Source organism: Brachyistius frenatus, unplaced genomic scaffold, assembly GCF_029030835.1.
Source record: "Brachyistius frenatus isolate BFR_SWC_R1_liver_20210118 unplaced genomic scaffold, ASM2903083v1 Contig_13, whole genome shotgun sequence".
In the NCBI taxonomy this organism is placed as follows: Eukaryota; Metazoa; Chordata; class Actinopteri; family Embiotocidae; genus Brachyistius; species Brachyistius frenatus.
The window spans coordinates 2,584,403-2,609,607 of NW_027210612.1; the positions used below are offsets into that span (position 1 = coordinate 2,584,403).

General features: G+C 39.8%; 1 protein-coding gene across 1 annotated transcript in view; it reads left to right on the forward strand.

Moving 5' to 3' along the window:
* The window catches only part of LOC138617639 (protocadherin-15-like), a 193,697-nt gene that overhangs the window by 106,867 nt on the left and 61,625 nt on the right, over window positions 1-25,205 (forward strand). Inside the window, exons 14-21 of the mRNA XM_069692788.1 lie at window positions 279-413; window positions 5,512-5,661; window positions 7,109-7,302; window positions 8,247-8,379; window positions 8,577-8,656; window positions 12,946-13,039; window positions 18,253-18,381; window positions 24,503-24,808. Coding sequence (XP_069548889.1) covers window positions 279-413; window positions 5,512-5,661; window positions 7,109-7,302; window positions 8,247-8,379; window positions 8,577-8,656; window positions 12,946-13,039; window positions 18,253-18,381; window positions 24,503-24,808 — 1,221 coding nt within the window. The remainder of the gene's footprint in view (window positions 1-278; window positions 414-5,511; window positions 5,662-7,108; window positions 7,303-8,246; window positions 8,380-8,576; window positions 8,657-12,945; window positions 13,040-18,252; window positions 18,382-24,502; window positions 24,809-25,205) is intronic.

Sequence of the window (25,205 nt, forward strand, 5' to 3'; positions counted from 1 at the left end):
GTGTATGCTCTTTTAGCAGAAGTCTTTTCTTATCTTCCTTTGTTTCCTTGATCCAATCATGTTCAGAAAGACGTTGGTTTATGGTTCCATTCTCAGCTCCCTCCGCTGTTGACTGAAGACATATGGGAGACCTGGCAGCAGTTTACTCTCTCAACTTTTTGGCAGATCAAAATGTACTGTTTGATAGGTCTTCCCACAGCTGCGGCCTTGGAAAAACTGATGAAACACTTGTGTCGCCATGGTAACACGTTTCTTTTTGTATATCTTTCTGCTGGAAGACAAAAGACCCCGGGGTGAAGATTACCCTGGATGACTACACCACGATCTTCGGCCTCACCCCAACTGGGATAATCCGCTACCTGAGGCTCCTCAAACCTGTGGACCGAGAGAAGCAGATGACCTATACTTTCACGGTAGGCCTCCAACTCGGTGTAGCTATCTGCAAGACAGCACTGTAGACCTGTGACCTACATCCCCCATTTAGTGTATATTAATAGAAGTCACAGGTTAGAGCTATACCAAGAGGCACTTTGAGACATAAAGCTGACCTGACACTTCCAGAACAATATGACCTTTACCAGTTGGCAAACAGCAGTAAAGTAAACTAGTTTGTTCACTTGATTTACACATTTCCATTCAAAGATCAACCGGTATTATTGTTTTGTATGATCAGTTAACTTTTATTTCATGTTAAATTATTTGTATATACTTTATAGAGCTACTGTAATTTAAGAAACCCAGGCAAGATGGCAACACTTGAGTAGATGACAAAAAAATAATAATCAAGAAACCCATTGACCGATTGGACAGCGCAAATGCAGCATGAAAAAGCACGCTGAGAATACAGAAAGTTCCAATGTGGAAACGCTGCAAGTGGCACAGAACTTTCTGAACTTGTCCGTGTGACATTACAACTTTTTGAATGCTTTGTTACGAAACATTTTTCAAAAGGGAATAACTATTATTTTAGCCTGAACATTCTGATTGTAGGACCCCAGTCTTGTAACCTGTAACCAATTATCTGTGATCTCGACAATTAGTGTCCTTCAGAATCTGTTATTGAATTATAACTTAATTCTCTGGTTGTATGGAGATGATTTTGCTTGTTTTTTCTGTATTTGCAATATATTTCTTTCAGTTAAATTTAGTCAAATTAATGAAGGTGTTTCTTACGTTGGATGTGTTTCATCTATTTGCTTGTGGCCCTGCCAGCCACCACAGACTTCAGCTCACGTCTCCTCATAAAGACAGGAAATTGGATTTAAAATCTGTTGTAAAAATGCAATTTAATTTATAGATTATTCCAACACTCAGACAATCATACTCAAACAACCGAAGCTTTTAAGATGTCAATTAAAAATCGTGATTGCCATAATTATAAAACTAACTGATCTGCCTTGGAATGTGACACTGCAATATACCCATCTGGTACATATAAAAAAGAAATAATCTGACACTAGAAATCATGGCCTGATATCACCCTGATCTCAGCAAATAAGCAAAAGAGAATGTATCTCGAAATGATGAACTGGTTATTTGAAAAAAAATATATATATATATTATTTAGGAATTCTTCTCACTGAACTATGCTGCTAGCTTAATATACCAGTAGGATTCTGATGTGGGTTGTGCTTTAACTTTGTAATGTTTTATTAATCTTAATTTTTTTTACTGTACATTTGGTGTTTTCATTGCCTTTACATTGACATCAGCAGCCTGTTTCACTAAAGTAACTTGTTTTTCTGCTGCTCAGAGAGATGGCAGCCTCTTTGGAAATACAGTAGCTCCTCCTATCCTCTGGGATCCCTTTTGGATTAGAGAGTATCAGCGAACCGGCATTGAGTCCACAGTGAGTTCTGTGGGAATGGTTCCCTGAGGACTGCAGGAGTTTCTGAACAAGGATGACTTGGTTCACTGTAGCTTGTAATCTAGAGTTGGGTTTGGTTGGGTTGGTTGAAGTGTTATGGGCATCATTAGTTAATGAAAACATGATGTGCTTCTTGTGTGTGTGTACATATTTTACCCTTTAGTGCTCTGTGTGCACAGTTCTGTTTATCCAGTACAGTTTCATTGTGATTTTGGATATGATGAGCTTAGACGCTGGGAGGTGAATCAATGTTCACCATTTCATTTTTAGATTTGAATGGCCCTTACAGCTGTTTAGAATGGCGGCTTCATTCAGTATCAGATAGAAAAGACAAATTTGCTTCCTGGATCATCAGTAGCAATGTGCCTGCTATATCTCTGATATGCTCTGAAGCATCCTCTTCATCAATATTTCCATCCAGAATAAAAGCTTGTTGCCTGAATGAGTGTTTTTAGTTGTTTGTGAATGTCTCTCCTGGAGATGGCAGGTCTCATTAAATGCTTTTCAGATTAGGGGTTTTGAGATGGTTGCGTTTTTGTAAAAGAGAACCTATTTGCTGCTTTGTATTGATTATTTTCACCTTACATTAGAATGTACAGTCTCTATTACCGAGATGCTTGTATACTGCTTTTACGATATACTGCTGTGAGATTCTGATGGTGTTGACAGCACTTAAACCTCTAGTGCTGTTGTGACCCTGATTATTGCAGGACACCATGAACACAGCACAGCACGCTGCACTTCATTAGAAGGTCGATTTTGTTTAGACACAAAGAGAAGCCTTTATAGTGTCGCAACCAGTGATCCCGGCTTCATCTGCTTTGGCCGTGACTGGCTATAGTACACTAACAGAAATGGTGTGGAGGAAAGCAGGAGATACGAGTGGCTTGTAAGAGCTAAATAAAGTAGCTGTGGTATGAACTATCACTCTTATGTTGTGGGTGCCATCGCAAAATGATTTTAAGACCCCTGAGCCAACCAGACCTGATAGGCCTCCTTTTTCAGCTTGACAGCTTCCCTCACGCCCGGTGTCCACCCCCGGGTTCTCGGGTTGCCGCCACGACAGGCACCGATGACCTTCCGACCGCAACTCCTAGCGGCTGCGTCCACAATAGAGGCTTTGAACATGGTCCACTCGGTTTCCATGTCCCCAACCTCCCTCGGGATGTGCGAGAAGTTCTTCTGAAGGCGAGAGTTGGAAGACCTCCCAGACCGGGGTCTGCGCCAGACGTTCCCAGTTCACCCTCACTACGCGTTTGGGTTTGCCAGGTCTTTGCAGCCGACTCCCCCGCCATCTGATCCAACTCGCCACAAGGTGGTGATCAGTTAACAGCTCTGCCCCTCTCTTCACTCGAGTGTCCAAGACATACAGCTGCAGATCAGCTGATACAACTACAAATTCTGAGCCTTCCCACCTGCAACCCGCCGGCGCATGGAGGCAACCCCCTCGTTCGCTGGGGAGAACTCCAACACGGCAGTGCTCAGCCAGGGGCTTGTGAGTATCCTCACTCCCGCCCGGTGCCTCTCACTCTGGCGAACTCCAGAAAAGGACGAAGTCCTGACCAGAGTCAGTGATGTGCGTGGAGGTGAGCCCAACTATATCTAGTTGGTACCACGCCACCTCCCACACCAGCTCCGGGTCTTTATCCGCTAGCCACGTGACGTTCCACGTCCCTACAGCAAGTCTATGCAGCCGGTCTGCAACGCACCAGACCCCCATGCTTGTCCCTGCGGGTGGTGGGTCCACAGGGTGGCTGCCCCATGTTGTTTCTTCGGGCTGAGTCTGACCGGGCCCCAACATATTTTATTACTAAAACTGGTGTTTCAGGAAAATGTGATGGTTATTGTTGTAAATAACATTTACCTTGATATTTTAGCAACACCAATTGACAAAATATGATCCTAGCTCTTATATACTTGAATCAATTTGATCCACCTCTCATACTTAACCCATCAATCTTACACTGTGCATGCTACATGAATATAAAACATAAACAGGTTGTCCATAAAGGATGTTTTCAGTAGAATTTTTCACCCATCCTATATACTGTACATCTGGCAGGACCAGAATAGTGCTTCTATATGAATCTATCTACCTGTCCACTCAGGCTTTGTAACAGCTTGTGTTTCACTCATGCCTTATTGAGTAACCATGTGTGGGAGTCCAGTGATACTGTTTCACATGTGTAAGTACAGTGATGGTCTATGAGGCCGTGAGTGACCTTGCTTTTAATGTGGGACACATAGCCTACATAAATGAAATTAGCAGGATAGAGTTACTAATGGCATCCTATTCTTTTTAAGTACAAAATCTGCACTGCTGTTTCATAACATACCATTATGTTCAAATCTAGCCTACAATTAGGTCAATGTGTCAGTCAGATGTTTTTCTTCACTTCTGGAGCTGAAGCAAGATAAAGTGATATACATGAGGAAACATGGTGTCTTGGAGAAATAATCCTAATTGGTGATATTATCAGACATTTTAAATGAATGCATGGCTTTCTGAGTTCCTGCTAAAAGATTGCTAACATAATATTTACTAGATAACTGCAGAGACTTTGAAGGCTGTGCTGTTGTTGCTTTTGTGCAGAATATTTCATTTCAAAGAGTGTTATTGAGAGAAATCTTGTCATTGCGCAAATGCTAGCATCAAATTAATTTAATAATTACTCTAAGTACCCCAGACTGGAAGGAGAGAGTACACAGATCCAATTTAGATAAAAACCAGCCCTCAAAGATTATTATGTTCATGCTTTGTTTGTATTCTCACTGTGTGTGTGTGTGTGTGTGTGTGTGTGTGTGTGTGTGTGTGTGTGTGTGTGTGTGTGTGTGTGAGAGAGAGAGAGAGAGAGAGAGGGATGAGCAAGCAGGCAGGCATTATGTTGTTTACATTAGTCAACACGTATAACTGTCTATAAGTACAGTTGGCCTATACATACAGTGAGGATGAATCAGGAAATCCAAATCTGCTTTCCCCTCTGGCTCCCCACAACATTCTGGCATCTCTCTCCTGGGACTGGCAGGAGAACAGAAGTGCAGATTGACAGAAGAAAAAAGGGCTGTCATATATGTAATCATGTGTTTCTGTTCAACACTTTCACTGTGAATGTTTAGCTGCTACTAAAGGCTCCCTCCTGACTGCATGGTATAACCAGCAAGACTTGTCATTTCCATTTCAGCGCAGAATGCACTTTTTTTGTTGGGAGAAAAGCAATTTCCCCTTACAGAAACATGTATTTCTTGTTGCTGCTACAGCTGTTGTTTAGATCGCCTCTGTCCTGCACTTCATTTGTTGTTCTACTCACTTTCCTTCTCCCTTGCCAAGTACTGGAGATCACAGCTGCCAGGGACAAATAAACATATAGTTTGATCAGCTTGCAAACTGTCCTTTAGGCAAGCTTGATACGAGCCCTGTCGTCTCATCTCCAAAGGCTTTTTAAATGTTAAAGGAAGGAACAATGAGAATACACAAATTCAAATTGCAAGTGATGCTACTGGGCTGATAAAAACATGTTGATGTTTGACATTCACTTATCAAAGCCAAAAAAAATTCAAAAAGCTCATGCTTCAATGAAAGAAATCTGTTGTCTGTGATTTATTTGAGCAAGTTACAATATGTTTTCTTTTTCTTGTGCGTACAGATGGTGGCATCAGATGGCGTACAGCAGAGTATCCCAGTAACTGTCAACATCCTGGTCATTGATGCCAATGACAACACGCCCACATTCGCTAAGCTCTCTTACAGCGTTGACGTCTTCACAGACATGCAGCCAGGAGAGACGATACTACAGGTAATCAATCCAACAATCATTGTCTCACCTCTCTCCCTCCTCTGGTCTCCAGCTCTGGCACTCAGCTCGACGCCTCCGTCTTTGTCCCCATCAAACAGAATCTCTCTCATACACGTTTTTTTCACGCTCAAAGTAAATAACCACAACAATCCAGTGCATTGTGTTGACAGGCACTGTTCCCTTCATCTGATCTGCAGCCATGACAGACAAGTCAGAGAAGCTGTTTTTATCTCCATCTTCAGTGCACAAGCCTGAGTAATTCATACTGCAAGGCCTCAGTGATGCCCATTTATCAAATCCTTCCCTTTGCAGTAAAAGGATTTCGCTTAAAAACAGGATTTAATTTTTTTTTAACATTTTAGTCAGTTGTGATTATTTTTATGGATTAATAGGAATGATATAATGTTGATTCTATGACTGCACTGGCTTTAAAGGTCATTATTTATTTTTTTGTGTTGTGCTATGCACGCACACACATGCTAACACCAACTAAATCAAACCTCTATGCACAAACAAAGGAGGAATGATACGTGCAGGTACATTTACATGCAGACTGTCTTGGAAATGTAAATCCCTAACCCCAGTGTGTTATAAATGTGGGGGGAGGTCCATCATTTCATTGTCTCTCATTTGGTAGTCACAGCGTGATCTTTTTGTCTTTCAGTTCATCTGTCCTCTCGGCACTGCCTCTCAAAAAAAAAATGGCAGACACTGAAAAGGTCAAGTTTAATCGGTTTTAAAAAACAGCCGTTTCACCCTCCCCAAAATGAGGCCAGGGGTCACAGAGTGTCTGGTATGACCGCTTAACCGATTTTTATAAGCCGTTTATGAGCCACAAGCCCCCTGAGGTTGCTACTGCTTATTTGATGCTGCAGCTTTTACTCCAACGACAGGAGCATAAAAAAGGAGGTCGGGGTAGCTTGGATTAAAGTTGCAAGGCCTTAAAGATATGAAGCCAACTACACCAAGAGGGCTCATAATTACAAGCAGCAGGATGCCCTAAATAATTAGCGCGAAGGAAATGGTGGTTGCTTAATTCATTTGAGAAGAAAGTATGAAAGAAATTATATATTTATATATTATGCTTTTTTAATCTTACTTCCCAAAAGAACTATATATGACAGCTGTCTTTCCAAAGGCAACCTGCAACTAATTCCTACTACAGCTTTATTGATCATTAAGGTCACCACACTGAAATCACTTTGAGTGTAGTCTTATTGCAGCCTTAGTGACATGTATACCTTTAGCTAAATGCCAACCACGTTGGTATCCCATCTTTCAGAGCAGATAATAATAATGCACCAAATGGATATGTATATGGATATGTTTAGCAACTGTCTGAAGTCAGACAGTTACAACCTCCTTGTAACTACAAAGTACAAAAGAAAACGCAGACACACCATGTGTTTAATGTGTATCTGTTTCATACCTCCCTCTATTCTCTCAGTTAACAGCCGCAGATGCTGATGAGGGACTGAACGGTTTGGTGACCTATGAGATACTGGCTGGTGACCAAGGACATTTCATCATCAGTAATCGCACTGGACGCATCACTGTGGCGCCGGGTGTCATTTTAACTGTTGGACAATCTTACGCACTGACTGTCAGGGCCTTTGACAATGCACCAGAGACCCAGAGAAGGTATGGTGGCCTTGCACCCTTCTAAAACTCTTGTGTATGATTTCTGTGAACATTAATGGAGTTCTGCATGAGTGGAATGTGGGTGGTGTTGTTTTATTGGGATCAATGTGATGTTAAGTTAATTACTATTTCATAAAGAGCAGGGTTTTTTATTTATGTATTTGTGTGCAGTCAGTTTAATTTATGCATGTCTTCTCAAGTGGCAGGGGGTTGGAGCACCCCAGCACATGATGTTTTACAAGTCTTATTTGATTTAAGATGTGCTCATACTAATTCACAATTTAGCTTGTTAATGACCCAAAGCATCATTTCTGGGCTGAGTCATTGAAAAGTAGCAGTTCTGATCAGTTGCTGTGAGTGAATGTTTGACATTTCTCATACATACTCTTCTCTTTATCTTGTGATACAAAGCAATTTCTCTTCTTTTCAGTTTAAAAGCCAATCATTTTAGACAAGTGTACATTGTAGCTGCGGGTGGGCTATTTTTTCCTTTTTTATTTCAAGTAAAACAAAGACATTGAAATATTTCAATAGCCCAGGAATAAAGCAAGCTGCAGCAGGCTGCAGGTACCTTTACAACAGTTCCACAAAAGATGTGTCACACAACATACTATTAATTAATCAACGCAGTTAGTTCCTTTTTCATGCGTGTTGCTCTGAACGACTGAGAACAAAAGTCTTGATTTGAAGCACTCGTGAACAAATGTTGAAGAAGAGGCTTTTTCTGTTTGACACTTGAGTACACAAAGAAACATTCGTGATACCATTCTGAACCAGGAAAGAAAACTTTCTTTAAAACTCAAAACTCCACACAAGTCCACTTCGATGTGAGATATATTATGAACATTTTTCTCTGTGCTGTAGGCAGGTACAGTTGTGCGGCTCAACAGGTTGTCAAACTGAAACTGATGCTGTCAGTGGGCTGGTGCTTTTCTTTCTGCCAGGAGCTCCATCACTACAGTCTACATTGAAGTTTTGCCACCCAACAACCAGAGCCCCCCACGCTTCCCTCTGCTCACCTACAGCGTGGAAGTCAGCGAAGCCATGAGGATAGGAGCTATTCTGCTCAATCTGCAGGTGAGTCACAAATACACACCCTCACATAATGTATTTGGTGTAATGCTACAGTTGTGCTTTGTGGGGATATATTGTATAATGTATATAGATCAGGACAGTTGAGATACAACTTCCTAATCTTATACCCTTCAGCTTTAATGACATTGTCTGACTTTTATACTCTTCGATTTTTTTTTTTTTTTTTTTTATTCCTCCAGGCGACAGACAGAGAAAATGATCCGATCACATATCGCATCGTGAGTGGGGATTCTCAGAATACCTTCAACCTCACTGAAACGTAAGTCCAGATGAGGTTGTGCACAATTTTTCTTCAGGTTCTCTTGGTTCCTCTCAAACTTGCGCAGGTTATTGGTGAACTGTAGCATCTAAAAAAAATGTCTGATTATTTTTGTTGGTATGTCACTTACGCCAACTTTCTCACAATGCATGCTGAACAGGATAAGTGGCTATGGTCCAACTAACAAAACAGGCCCCTGGAAATCTGTCATAGGGATAACTCTAAAAACGAAGACATGAGTTTGGCAGTTTATTGAGGTTTTTGACCAAACAAGACAATGTTCTTGTTCACAGTAGTGGGTTTATCAAAAGCTTTATTGAATTTATGAGGTAATAATAACAATCAAAGGGGCTACGTAACACTTAATCTCAGATAACCTTTTTCTTTGCACTTGAGAGACAGTCATGAAACAAAGGCTAAACAAACAGTAATAACATGTTGACAATGCTGTTCTGTCTTTTACTATGATGACCATGGAGGAGGCACTTCGAACAAACCAGGCCGGGTCTATCATCATTAGCTCTCTCTGGTGATGAACTGTAGACTACCTGAGTGAGTGGTGGAAGGAAAAAGGAACGATAGGAAAAGAGATGTGCAGTTGTAATGGTTTGGAATAGATGCTGCCTTGTCAATTATTAGCTTTGTTTCGACATCTGTAAATATATCTTAGATCAAAGCTCCTTTTTTTTTGTGATTGGTTACAATTTGCAATACTGTATTTTCCTCAGTGGTATAAGATGGAAAGGACAAATTCCTTTCATCATACAGTATTACTAGAATACTGCCCTAGTAATTTGAAATAAAGCACTAAGAGACACGTCTTCTTTACCAGCGAGGTCAGAGATAACTGGAGCAGATAGGCAGAGCTGACTTCAGAATAACTGATCACACAAAATGCAACTTTATTTGGTGACTGGAGATCTTTCCCTCTGCTTTCTCAGTTCGGTCCTCTTCACAGTCTGATATGAAACAGAGCATTACACTGCTAATATTACTGGGGAGGAAAAAGGCACACAAATATCGCATCCTTAAATCTCATAATCAACATCAGCATTCGAAAAAGCCACTTCACTCAACCGCAAGCATGGAGCAAAAGAAAGGCATGAAATATTGATGTAGTCAGGGCTTTTTTTTCCATCCATTAAATAAGTAAGCAAATATGGAGAGAAGAGAACGCAGGACCCTGCCAGACACGTTTCTCACGAATTGATTAAAGCCTATTTTGTCTCCACCCTCAGTCTCCCAGCTATGAACTGACAAAGCTGTGTTGCATCAGTGTATGTCTGCTTTTTGTTTGTCTTAATCGTATCCACAGTGTTAAAATCATTTCTTTTTATGAAGGGATTTTTACTTTATGGTTTCATAGTGGTAATGGTGAGCAAAAATGTAGTGTTATAATTAAAATCCCCGCAACTGTTGCCATTGCCGCTGTAATCTCCTAAACCAAATATAACCGAAATCTTGCTAAAATGAATAGATACATTCTCCTTTTGGATATTCTCTGTGTGGCAGAAATATTACAATCACATCACAAGCTCTCAGCAGCCTATCAATATAATAACTTCAAGCAGGTGCTGATATAGCACATGATGAATAAAAAAATGATTAGCTGGTACACTTGATGAGTGTGCAGTACACAGAGCCCTACTTCACAGTCTCGTTTTTCAACCCTCAGATCTCCGATGTGATTTGATGAAGAGGTTTTTGCATTTCTGCATGTGGCGACATATGGGGCTGATTCATTGCAGCTACTATGAATAATGAGCTCTCCAGGCTAGAACCCCTTATAAATAGGGCAGGTTCCCCTGAAGGAGGTGGACGTACTTCATATTCACTCAACATTATGTCTCTTCTTACACGTGTCCACCAGAAACAAATGTTGAGTTAATTTCAACTATGAAACGTCAACTCGGTACAAACTGTTTGGTCAAGAATCTTGGAATCGTTTTAAAGAAATGAGTAACACTCTTCAATAAGATGTAGAATATCTTAAGTATCAGTATCGGATTAGCCTCAAATCCGATAGGCTACCATTTGAAATTTACAAACATTAACCTTTTTGAAGGTGTATAACGTTTATTATAGATTTTCAGTCTTCAGATCTTTCTGTTATTCTAACGTTTGTTTGATTACAGTATCATGCTGGTAACCAAGCTTTTTATTTTTTGTTTCTTCTCAAAATGTGGAAACCATGCCAATGTTTATCCTTGCCGTGTGTTCCAGTTGGCAGCCAACCGTCTTGTTTAAAAGTAGGGCTGCAACTAATAAATAACGATTATTTTCTCCGTTATTCAATTAGTTGTCAACCTTCAATCAATTTTTGCCAAAGCCCGACGGGCAACCTAAAATATCTTGTTTTCTACTGGCCAACAGTCCACAACTAAAAGACATTCATGTTATTATGATGAAGGACTAAAGGAACCAAAAAATATTCACATTTAGGAAGCTGAAATCAGAGAACTTTAGTGTTTTTTCATTTAAAAAAAGAATTCATTTTCTGTCATTAATCAACTAATCGTTGCAGCTCTACTTCAAAGTGAAATTAAAACAGAAATTGAAGGAAGGTCAGAGAAAGTTGCACTTTTACAGGGCAGTGAAACCAAACAGTGATCAATTGGTCAGTCAGTTTGAATAAATAAATACACTAAGAGCTATCAAACATTTCCAGGCCGTAAATGTATCTTTAATTTCGCTTTGTGAAATCAATTAAGTTTACCGTGTCTTAAATGAGTTGGTAATTCTGTTTCCAAGTCTAAAGAACTTTAAATCTGTAACAAAAGTCTGCTTTTAGTGAAAATTGAGATTTAGTGAGATTGAAATTGCAGCTCAGTTATTTACCTCACAGAGACAGTTTTGACTTCAGGTGAAACATCCATGCCACCTGGAACTCACCCCGCCCTGGGCCTCAAGGCCAATTGACCATATAGAGACCTGAGCGGAGCAGAATGAAAGATCAACTGTGACGAGTGACTGGCATGAATAGCCTGTAACCCGCACCGCTGGCAGGGTAGACGATGCTGTTAACAGTGTCCATCCGTCTGACAACATCTTTTCATTTGCGGTGGCTGGGGAAAGGAGGCGGGACGCTATCACACATGATCAGTGAACCTCTCAGACCCAGCCGCTCAAGTGGAGTTCAACATTCCAGCTGTAGTGGGGAAAAACAGTCCCCAGGCCAGCTAAGCGGCATTAATCATTCTAATCTTTGTCATTATCACCATCAAGATCATCATCATTATCCCTATAATTATGACAGTTATCAACGTATATCATCATTATCATATTCACATCAAAGCTTCCTGTAACTTCCGCTTCACTGAGTACAGAGAGGGCTATTTTCTACTCTCCTGCTTATGTAGAACTAAACAACAGCACAGCAGCCAGTGATGGATGGTGTGCCTCACTTTAATGGAGGTTTTAAAAAGCTGTGTTTGCCCTCTTTAAGCACTGATCATCAGGTGTGGTGGCTTCGAACCAGTGTGTTCACTGTAACTTGAGACAAGTGCTTAGAGAAATAGACGACGTTGAATAAAGTTTCAGTAATTTGTCCGTAAGATTTTAAAAAGAGTCTGAATAGTTTGACTGTTGTGGGTTGCAGAGGCAGGAGGAAAGTGGTGATCAGATTCTGCTTGAACTGTTTGGCCACAGGAGCTTTAAATTAGAAATGTGAAGGAACGGGGTGACAGCAGGGAATTGCGATTTTGGGCATTAATCTAGCAGTGCATTCAGATGCATTCGTCTTTCCTTCCGTTTGTGGTCCTGGCAGAGCCTCTCCGGAGTGCGGCAGGGAAATTGTTTTGTGCATGCTGTGTGTTTGTTTGTGTGTGGATGCACTTGCTCTCGCTTGTCTCGTGTGCCTGTGTGCAAACAAAGATAATTTGCCTTTCTACATGGGAATGCATCCATGCTTTGTGTTTGGAATGCCGGAGAGCCAAATTATACCTTGTGAACGAGCAGGAGGGCCGCTGTGTCTGCTGCAGTCATTTGAAGGAAAACATGAATCTTTCTGTCTGTCGTCCATGCGCTTTGGGAGCAAGAGACTGGCTAAATGGAGAGGAAGACAGAGTGGGAGCATTTAAACTCCCACCTGTTCTTCACCCTAAACTCATCCTCTTTGATTAGCGGCCACATTTTATAAATCTGTCAAATCTGGAAGTAAATAAACTCTCTCTCATGAGCGATGAAGTGTTTATGAATACATTTCTTTAAATGAATGCTCCTTACAAGCTGTTTGTTGTGTCCTTCTTTATAACAGTAATGCCACTGTCTTGTCTGACTCCTCTCTACAGGATTGGCCTTCTACTTCTGAGCAAGCCTCTGGACAGAGAGACCACTGATCAGTACCGTCTGATTGCCACAGCGTCTGACGGCAACCCTGGAGGGGTGAGGCACAACCACTTTTTCTTAAACCATTGGCCGGATTCTTCAGGGTTGATGATCTTCAAACATTTAGAGCACATTAAGCTCAAATAATATCATCTTAAATTAGCTTATTAGCTTGGAAATTTGGCTCGCTGAACCCAGGCGCCTCATTAACTTGGAAAGTCTAACAGGGTGTTTGAGCTCACAGAGTTTAATGCCCTGTGATTTTGTCACGGATTCAGAAAATCTGTGGTGGCATTAGAAGTGAGGAGCACCATTTATTTTTATGCCAAATCGATGGGAGACCAGAATATTAAGTCCTGGCTGTTCATATTTCTCCATACACCGTATTTAGAAATTATATTTAAGACTTTGGTAACCTGTTAAGTTCCTTATTGGGAGTTCCTCACTGATTAATGAAAGCCATAGTAAAAATAACTGCTGTGAATTCTATTGTTCAAGAGTTAGTTTTTTTATTACCAGTTGTGTTCATCTGAAAAAAACTTTTAGAGTCTGTCAGTCTATTTATAACTTCCCTTTATTCAAACTAGAGCGATTGTCACTCACCAAATGTTTGTCTTTACAATTACAAAGGGAGCTGGCAATAACCATTGCATTAATGTTAATGTTTTCCACTGACAAATGAACTGAGCTTGCGAAGTGTTTTGCACAGCATTAGACTCACTAAGATTCCCTGTCACTCATATGGTGCTTGAATGATACAACTTCTAGCTTCGCTGTCTGCATTTCAAATAGCGTTTACGTCTGCTGTTTTACATCTGACAATAGTATATTTTGTTGGTGTATTTTACGTACAGCCAGTTTGAGCAATCAGTATTTTTTAATAGTTGTGTGTTCTTTTTTTTATTGGCTACAGGAATGTAGCATTGTACCCAGCATGACTGGGATAATATTTATTTTGTTAAGATAGAATGACAATGATAATGAGCACACTCTTTGCGCAAAGATGAGCCTTTTAAAAAATTACTGCCATAAAATTCAGTGACTTGAGAAAAAAATAAATAAATCAAAAATAGCGAGATAGACAATGTCCAAAACTGAAGCAACAGAAGCCAAAATAGCCCAACTTTAAGTTTCTAATATCATCAAGCTTCCTGTGAAGATTCTCTGTCATCCAGGTCAGGGTATTTCTAAGTGTTATCCAAAAGCAACTGGACTTTAATGAAGGTCTTGAAGATGCTTCACCTCTCAACCTCTCACTTGAATCCTGCATTTCCCATCATACAACCAAGAGCATATTTTAATTAGACCCCCATCTTTCCCACCTTTGTTTAGCAAGTCCCTACATTTCTCAGTCTTCACACTTCCAGATTTCAACAGAGGCTTTCTGTTATAAATTTAGTTCCAAGCCCACGCTGAATTTACAATGAAGACATCATCATGACATCATATCATCAGCATGTTACTGTCGTATACTTGACATTATACAGTTCTTTTCAGAGTCTCAGATGCACTAACCATGACTAGTAAACTGCTATTCAAGTGTAGAATCAGTTGAGTCCCTTTAAAAAAAAGTCACTGCTTGTTCAGTTTTATCACGAATATCTGAGTAGTATACTTTTGAGTGTTTGCATTCACAGCTGCTTTGTAACTTAGCCTTGAGAAAGAGTCGACACTATAACCAAAAGAGAACGCTGGCTGCTCTGTGTCCCACCGAGAGCTGATAATCATATAAACCGACTTAATTTAATTAGACTTCACCTCAGTTGGCTCAGTTTTTGCAGCTATCTCTGTTCCAGTCAGAGGTGAAATGCGGTTTCATTTTTAAGATGCCGTGTGTGATAGGTAATGAACATTAGCTGATGAGCTGTCACAAGAGTCATGTTGATTGCCCCCCCCCCCCCCCCATCTCCCTCCCTCTCACCTGCGCACTCATAAACACTCAGATCCACTGCTCCTTCTCAGCTGTTGGGCAGATATAGCGTGTTGGACAAGTGGAGCCACAGAAGAAGCCTGTGTTAGTGTTTCCCACTGAGAGCCCCAGAACTGTGGGAGTGCACAGGAAGAAAAGAGTGTAACAGTTAGAGTGAGGGCGGCAGAGGAGATGGACAGTGACAGGGTCACAGAAAAAAGAGCAAATAAATAAAAAGCGTGTAAGATGGGTCTTCACCTCACAGAATGAGGTAGCCACAAGCTGGTGCTCTTTGTCCGGATATTGATGGACAGGCTGCAAACCGACACCCTTTACCTGCATATTGTGTGTGTGTGTCTGCGTGTGCGAAAACATCTTGTCCACCGAGTAAATTATGGGCTGACTTGTGTGAGCTAAATGTCACAGCCAGGAAGAAATGCTGTCACAACAGGAAGTGAGCTGAATGGGGGAGAGCAGGTAAAGGTTTGTGGGAGTGTGGAGGTGCAGAGCTCATTCGGTGCGACAGAGTTCTGCAAGGATGGCTGGAAAATGAAAAAGGATCGAAATAAGCACAGGAGGAGGGGACCAAAAGGAGATGGAGAGCGATAGAGAAAAGGACGGGGGGGTTGGGGGGAGGGGGGACACACAGGGGATTTGGATGTGTAATTAGCACAGAACTTGGGTCACCATGGAAACCTGACACAAGGAACGAGGCAAGCCATCTTGCCCCCCCTGGTGCTACGTCTCTTTGAGTACAGTCAAATTTGCAGACACGTGCCTGCATACATAAACTTTTTCTTCGTGATATTAACTCCCAGATCTACTCGTGCATTAAGACAAATTGTGCTCATTTGTGTGACAAATTCAAAATTTGTATTCTCAACAGAGCAAGCTTCAATCAAAGCTGCGAAGTAGACTCAGATCCCCAAAACTCACCCTTGGATGCTGGATAAAATTGTTATTTTTCCCTCGGAGGAGCGAGTACATGACTCCTAACAGCTTGATCATATCAGTCCCTGCAATATAGCTTCTGGTCAGGATTGTCACTTAAAAGCAGAACACCATCAGCCACCTCTGCATCTTTCTGGCTGTGAGGACAGAAGACGACACATCACAGAGCTCCTATCTCTTTTATGTTAAATAAATAATAGCAGCTCATTAATCACACTCCTGTCCATGGAGGTAGGATTTTTGGCTTTGATAAGAATACCCACGCAAAGCTGTAGACACTAATTGGCTTCGGGTCTTCTGTGAAATGAAAAAATAAGGAGATCCCATCACAACGCTGACAGTGAGCTGCATCCTATTGCATTCTACCTTCACCTCAAGTAACAGGCATGGGTGTGTTTCAGGATGGGTTACCTGCCATGTCAACATGCACATGTAAAGGCTGATTACGTGCGTCTCAGAATTTAGAACAAAGAAACAACAATGGGGAAGGATTTCCCAACAGACGGTGAGATAAAGGTGACACGAAGTAGGTCATTTTCTTCACGACGCGTGCTCAATGTCTGCCAGGGCAACTTCAAACAGCTTTCTTCTCGGGAGTAGTTTTTCCTTGGAAGGGCCAACTCCACCGATAACCCACCCATCTTTCCTCCCCCAAAGGAAGCCATTTACACCGTTATTTGCATACAGGATCGTCCCAGGGCACTGAGATATTACAGATTGTGCATATTCAGCCATTTTCAATGTTGATTTATAGAAGTGCTATAGCTGGGTGTACTGTGTCATTGTTTGAAGGTTAACAGCAGTGCAGTGGTCCACACTAGCCTTACAAATCCATGGACACCTAAAATAATGCTGCGGGGGATTTGATTTGTCCAGTGAACTTGGAGATCAAAAAGATAAACATGCAAATTGTGGTTAATTATTTAATGCAATAAAAAGTGCCAGATGTGATAAGTTGCTTGAATAACTGAAGTCTGCATGCTTGATGTGTCAACCTTTGTTTTAAGAGGAAAAAGCTGATACTAAGACAAAGAAAGATACGATAGATATGATATGCTTTTCAACCTTCTTTAGTTTTCTCCTAATAACCACTGTCAAGCATAATTTCCTGCAAGAATACAAAAGATGAATACACTCCCTTCCTTCTTACATCAGTATTATATACAGGTGTACCGTCTTGTGATGTGAATGTTAAAACATTATGACTTTCCCTTTGCAAACAGGGCTTTACATTTTAAGCAAGCGTATTCATTGAATTAATATTCATATTAGTTATTTTGCCTATTGACCTCAGGAGGGAAAAACTGTTGCGATCATAACCACGTGGAAATCTGAATAAAGCGACCATGAACCAGTGTCAGCCAGCATATCAGTAGTTTTATACAGTACTAAGTATTAATGAGAAACCAACAAACAGTGTACACTTAGGGAGTTATCGGTTTTCCAATGTTTATAAATTTATTTTGAAAGCTTCACCAAATCTAAGCCATTTACTCTGTCTGTAACATCTAAGATGCATCACAGTAGTATGACTAACAAGTTGACAATTTGTTTTTTAAGTGATAGCAATTGAAAGACTTTTAACATTGTCTAAAAGGGCTTTTTGCAGGGTTTGGTGCAGCGTATTAAAGCATTTCAAACGGCTTAGCAGGAAGAAACCCTGCTGAACTGGCAAAGGCTTCTAAAGTCCTTGCTTTGCTTAACCATATAGTAAAATTTGGCATAGTAGTGTATTTGTGTTTGAATTTCCTGGATGGTTGAGAATATTTTCATCGCATATCAACACTAGAATTGTTGCTGTCTTCTTGAAAATTTACTTAAGACTGTAAATGCCAATACTCTCCTGACCAGGAAGATTCTGATTGAAAAAACAGTTTAGCATTTGGTTCTTGCTTATTTTTAACCTTTTTTTCATTAATATTGTCTCCTAACAAATGACTTATTATACTTTTGTCTTTTGCCAACCAGTAAAAGAAAACCAGCCTGCATTTTATACATCATGAAAGCTTGTTTTTCCAACCATAGCTGCTAACCTGTGTTGTTTCTCCACAGCACTCTCGTTCTATTTTTTGTTTTTGTCTTAAAATGGCCTTTGGTTGTCCTCGAATTCACAAGGTCAAAAGTACTTCCAAAAAGTAATTCATTGTAAATTTTTGATAGTCAACCTTATTTGATTTTAATCCTTTTGAAATTCTTACTTGAGCATGATAAATCTCATTTTTACAGTCACACCATAAATTATTCATTTAAAAGTTGATTTCAGTATTTACCCAAAAGACAGGATCCAAGTTTCTATATAATCTTTCAGCTGTATTTTTGGTCTTTCTCATGAAAGCTCTATACTCAATATGAAAGGAAAGGGTGGAAAGGGTTGTTTTATTGTGCTCTTTTTTCTTTTTTTTTCCTTCAGACTTCCACAACCACGGTGAACATAGTCGTCACTGATGTCAACGATAATGACCCCAAGTTTGATGTCACCATTCCCACCAATTTTACTGTTCAAGAGGAAGAGGCCAATTTGTTCGTAGGACAAGTCAGGGTAAGTGTAATGTTTCATAGGAACTGTGATCTTTTTGTTCTTCTGACATTATTAAACTTCCTTTTTTGCCCTCTAGATTCCATTTATTCTTTTCATTGTTGCATGTCCACCTGTTTTATACCGACCATTAAGTCTTGACTGTACCTCCATTTCCATTGTTGTTGCCCATTAAATAATACCTGTCATTTTTCAATGTGGTCAATCTTGTTGGGCAAAGCTGCTTCCCTGATGGCTGCCTCGGTTTAGCGCCACGGAGCTGCCAGATTTTTCTAATTACCGTTGTAGATTAATTGGCTTGATGCTTGTCACGGGGTAATTCATGGAATAATGATAGCTGACACCCTCTATGAATGTGCACACATACCACAGGCATACAGTGAGGCAGTACAATCCTTGGTTCTTGATTTTTTTTTTTATTGCCTTTTTTATATTTTTCATACGGCTTCACTCCCTGATTTTGAATATAATCTCTCACCTAAATCCCCACATTTCCCCCCAACTCAGTGTTTTGAAACACAATATAAACCTCAATACAGTTCAGAGTTTAGCTTCAAAATAGTGAGCAAGAATACATTTTAGGGCAATTTGCAGGGTGTTTGGAGCACTCTTATAATATCACACGATATTTTATATACACATTATTTTTTCTGAGTATTTTCTGCTCTTTGATGCAGGTTCACAGCACCAGAAAAATATAGCAAAATAAATGGTAACTGGTAATTGACAGTACGTTGCCAGGTGTAATGAACATGTTCAAAAAAATAAACAATTCTTAACTAAATAGATGTATCATTTCTCAACATAACCTGTATCTTTGTGTAGTTGTTGATTTCTCCAAAATATTTCCATCTTTATTTATATAAAAGTAATTGTAGCTTTAAACAGCAAATACTTTAGAGAATCATCAAGAACATTTTGATGAGAGTATACATTTCTGTGCCGTTTCAGATCCTTGTCAGGTCTTTGTAATTGCTCACACAAACAAAAACCTCGGGTCTTTGCCAAGGCTAAATAGGAATTCTCACATTTGTCATCTTTCAGGATACATAACTTTTAACATTAGGCATGCCATTGCATATATTTTTTAGGGGGTGTTAAATTGGGCTACCCCTAAATGTAAGGAGTTCATGAAGTGTGAAAGAAGACAAAAGGACATATGAAGGAAGCTTGGTGTTTGCATGCGGTAAATGTACCGTCCTCTGTCGCACTTCCAAGTGCTTCTTAGAAATGCAGCCAGCAGCTAGATTGTGGCTCAGCCCACCACACCGACTCTCTCCCTCTGTCCCGCTTTGGACAATTTTCTCAGCTGGTCCCACGCCAGGAGGAGCTGAGGCTGCGCCTGAAAAGAAAAGTACATTAAAGTACTTAGCTCAACACAATCCTGCTCTCCATGCACAAGCACAGAGAGGCCACAGCCTGTTGTAGATGATCAAGAAGGTACAGAGGCTTTTTATTCAATGTAACACTGTGTTTCAGTAAATAACTGCAGACTATTTAAACGGATTACGTAGGGTAAACACAATTAAGAGAATATGATGGTCCTTTAATAGATTCGATTTGGTAAAAATACCATGAATAGGACATGGATTGTTTCCCTCATGTTAACTAATTTACTTGTTACACTGTTTTATAACTAAATAGAGATGCAGACTGTTGAAATTTAATTTAATTTACTCTACTTAATTTATTTTTCTTTTCATTCTCATGTTAAATTTGAATAGATTTGTATTCCTTTTGTGAAGCGCTTTGAGTTGACTTTGTTTGAGAAAAGGCAATAAAAAAGGAAATGTCCTCATTAATAAAAATACAAATAAAATTGGAAAACTTTAAATACCTTGACATTTTGAAAACTCAGCACAGTTTGTCATTAAACTTCTGTTACCTATTATTTATGTCTACCTGCAGCCTGACTCTATGATATCCTTTTGCTTCTTTCTGGTTTATCTCTTTGACTTAATCCTTTCATGGCAAAGAGACATTTTCCATGCGAGGAGCACATTTTTATCATTTTAATATATCATGCTCATTGCACAGTATTTGAGGCCACCCGTTTCCTTCAGGATGTGACTTCTAAATAAACTTTGCCCGTAACACATAGCATACGTGTTTTTGTATTCTGTTGTGAAGTGTTATTATGCTTTAAGCTGGTATTTTATAGTTGAAGGCAAAGTGCAAACGAGATGGACTGCACACATTTTATAATAGCAGTGTTAACATGTCTGTGTGGTGTTTTTTGTATATGCTAGAAGACATCATGGGTGAAATAAGCATTCACGTCCGTGGCTGAGGATTTGTGTTTTGGAGTTGCAGTGATGAACTAAAAAATTTAGTTTTCTAAAAAAAAAAAAAAAAAGATTTAGACACCCAGCATTTCATACGTCACACACCTCAGGAACCAGTTCTGTCTACCTAGAGGTGGAGCTTTCCATATCTTTGACCTGCTAGCTCTGGCTGCAGGAAAGTGGCGAAATTGGCTTCGAGTTACATCTAAGTCATTTTAAGGCATCAGGGGATTTCTTTTTTTTTCTTGGAATAAAAAACATCAAAATATGTCATGTTAATAAACAGAGATTTGTTTTTAGAGGTTTAATTGAATGCCAGGAAGGGAAAAACATGTAACATTGAGATTCCAACTCCCAATTAGTGCATACAATGAATTTGATAAAATGCCTGTTTTCAACATTTCATTAACTCCTTACAGCCTCATTAAGTCATCAGCAAAGTGCAGAAGCAAGAGAGGATACATTTGATTTCTAAATATTGTGATGAATGTTAATTATGTTACATAGTCAACAGTCTGAGTTTGCAAGAAAGAAGGCAGAAGAAATGTTAAATGGCTTCTTAACTAATTAACTGATATTTCACATTCGCACACTGTTTTACACACCTGACACTGACAACTTTGTCCATGTGCCAGAGCTGAAAAGAGAAAATGAGAAGATAAGAAAGTTGGGCAGCCAGAACATCGTCACTTAATGTTCTTTACTTGAGTATTTCTCTGTGTTTCATCATCCGTCGTGATAGGCTGACAAATCTTCAGTAACTGTTAGGTCTCTCTCCGTGGGCCGGGATAACAACTTGTGATGTAGAGGTTTTTCTCGGAGCTTTGTGCAAGTGCAGGCTTGTTTAAAGTTGGTCTTGTTGTCATCCCTATCAAAACATTGGCCTACAGCTACTACAGAATCAAGTGACAGATGAGAGCATGAATGAGATGCAGACTGTTGGAATTAAGATACTATTTGTGTCGAGTATTTCAAATCTAAATCGGATGTGTTATAGTAGATGTACTGCCTTAAATTCCCCTGCGGGGAGAGAGTAATAATGCGGCAAACCACAAAGCTTCAAGCAGTTGCCAACGTGAAGACGACTGCAGTGCAAATGCATAATGCTATTAAGTAGCTTAATGCTAGCCTTAAAGCATTTTGGATTATCGTTGCAGTAATTGGAACTGGTTCCCACCTGTTCTTATTTTACACACACTCACACCGACTGGAGACGATTTACTGGGTTATCACAAGTGACAGCATTGCTGGCCGTGCTAATAGAGGTGTTTATTCTGTCACTGACAAATCCTACACCACATAAATCCATTCTGTTTGCTCATCGCAGGGAGCCTTGATCTGAGAGTGCAGATGACCGGAGGACAAATCGATTAGCATTTGTGTCAGACACATCATAGAAAGCATCATGTAAAATTGTCGCTAATTGACAGGCTGTTGAACATGATGCCATTTAATTTTTGCCAGGCAGATTCCCTGATAACGTGTATTTAATGGTGTATATATACATATGCAGAATTATGTCATGCTGCATTTCACCTGGTGAACACACTCCTTTTGTTTGGTTTGGAGAAGAAGACATCAGTGCTTAAATTTATGTTTGAAAATGCTGAAACCAGGCAACAACAAGACATCATTATCAATATAAGTGATTCAGACTGAAGTTTAGGGTTTACACATTCATCTTCCAAAGAAAGATGAATATGTTGTTATTGAAAATGCAAAAAAGCAGAAATAGTGGACACATTTGTGGGAGTATAATATATTAGTGGTGTGCGGGGCCTTGACTTTTTAAACTGCTCCAACCAATTTCAGCTGCTTTTTGTGCGGCGAAGACCTGCACGTACGGGATCATCTGCTGCTCCGACAATCGGCGCACGGGCCTTCTCGCGAACCACCACCTCACAATCAGACGTCTGTGCAAGTTAACATCACTAAATAACCCCTGGCTCCTGGCTGAACAACTCTGTGAAAGAGTCTAACAAACAGTGCGAGGAAAACCAGAACAGTGATTTAGACAGTAAATAACAAGCTACAGTACACGATCAAAGGACTATATCATGTGGACAAAGGCCTGAATTTACAACATGATTGCTCGTGTTTGTCATGTCTCCTGCAGAGCACTGTTGTCTTTTCTGTTTTCTGACTACAAATATGCTAATTTGATATTTGATTTCATTGGATGTGAATTAATTAGATTACATCTCTTACAAGGCAAGGAGCAGTGATCATTTCTGTTTTCATGTAATCACTGCAGATAAGTAGTGATCCATATGCACATATTGACTTGAAAAATCATACAAATTTCAGATGCTACAATGAATGATGAAATTATTCAAAAGGTCAAATTAATGTTTTATCATAAGTTAGTATGTGTTCCTCTCTGCCCGGCCAGTGTGTCTGACTTCAGCTGCTCTAAAAAAAATACACTGATTGATTGGGACGTGGGTGTTTTTTATTTTGTGGCTTTTGGGCTACTTTCTTGTTGCTGAAAAAAACCCAACACAAGAGACAAAAGAAATTATGAAATAATAAATAAATAATCTGGTTGTTTTCTAAACCCTTAAAATGCCAAGTTAATTTTTTTTTTTTTAGACTTGGTTTGGAATGTTTTTCAAACATTTCATGTAAAACAAATTACAATCGGCTTTTAGAAATGTGTATCCTCCTTCCTTTTCCACCGTTTCCTTTTTTTTTTTTTTCTTCCCTCCTTTGTGCTGCCTTGTCTTTACTTGCACTGAGGGTGAGAAATATTTTCCAATCAGTCAGTTGAAATGGAGCTTGATGTACGTCCAGCTCTTTTTTTCTCCTCCCATTGTTCCTTCTGCCTCTCAATTACAATACAGACTTGCCACCACACAGGAGACTGTTAGAAGACGCACACACGTGTATGTATACACAGGCATTATAAAATTCACTTATCATATCCACACACGAATTAAAACACTACAAACTCATTTTAGCCCTGCTGAATAATCACAGCATCACCTGTGCCTCTCTTTTGCTCTTCGTTCTCTGACAATTCATTTTTTTCTGTTTTTATTTTAATATTTTTATTTACAGAATGACATGCTCTCACAGTTTTTAATTCAGCTTTCAATTATTTCCTTTTGTGTTCTGTTTTTTTTCCCCAGATGATTGCTCATGAGTTTTTGGCAGAATCAACATAAAGAACATAGAAATGAGTCTCAAATGTCTGGGAGTTGTTTTGGCTCAGCTGCTGCACCGTAGATTGACGTGGCTTTGTACTTGAAACCTCTGTAAATATGCAAGCTGTTAAGATGAAGCCAAGCTCTAATGGATCATGTAATGGATCAAACTCACAACATCTGCTGTTTACCTAAAGCGAAATATCTGTGTTGGGTTGTTCATCTGCCGTATCTTAGTGAATATTTATCTCTCTTCTATTATTGGTATATGCAAAATGGTCTTTCCCACAGGTTGTCATACTACTTGAGCAGCCTCAACGATGAAAAGAGGATTATTGATGACGTTTTATTGATGTTTCTTTTCACATATTAGCCAACTATTGTGCTTCCGTCTGATTATCAATTATATTTCACACTGTCTCTCTGTTTAGTTGACTACTCAAACATGTGCAGATATGCTGGTGAAATTAATCATGGCCACAGTAGTTCTTTGGGAGCATTAAATCATGATTGTTTGAAAACAACAAAAGCTGTAAGTGTCAGACATCACATCACTCACACAAACAAAAGCAGTTCATTTACGAGGGTGAGCTGCTCCGATGTTAATATTCTGCGTATTCCTACACCAACTGCACAAAGATGATCATTAATCTTCCCGTAACTGAGCCCTGTGATCATTTTCTCTATCCCCAGGCCACAGATCCAGATGCAGGAGCTAATGGACAGGTGCAATACCGCATAGTGAATCATCCCAACTTGTTTACAATCAGCGCTAATGCAAGCATCTATACGAGAGTGCCACTTGACAGGGAGTTGAAGAGCCAATATGAGTTGGTGGTGGAGGCCTCAGATGGGGCAGTGAACCCGCGACGGACCACTTTGACCCTCTTGATCCTAGTCACGGATATCGATGACAACAGCCCAGTCTTCTCCCAGCAATCCTATGTGGTGAACGTACCTGAGAACAGCCCCGTGGGAACTCTGGTCCTGAAACTAAGTGTAAGAACTTGTTTATTGTGTTTGTTCCCAAAGTTGTTGTCTCCTTTTCTCCATTTCTACCCGTCTCCTGTCTCTTTAAATCATGTAGGTGCTTCCGCTAACAGGCTTTTAGCATCGTTTAACTTCAAGAGCTGGTAGTTTATAGTTAAAAATGTCAAATGCTTACATTTACACAGACAGACAAAATATACAACCTCATACACAGCAGAGAGCAAAACATTTTCTCCTGCCATGACAGCTCTCTGGGCATTTTTACACAGCAGAGTTACAGCTGTTTTTCTCAAGTCGTAACCAGGCTTCGATACAGTATCGTTTTGTTTTTTTCTTCTTTCTCTCTTCTCTCCCATCTTTTCCTGACAAACGTTTATATAATTCCTAATACATTTTTTTAAGTTTG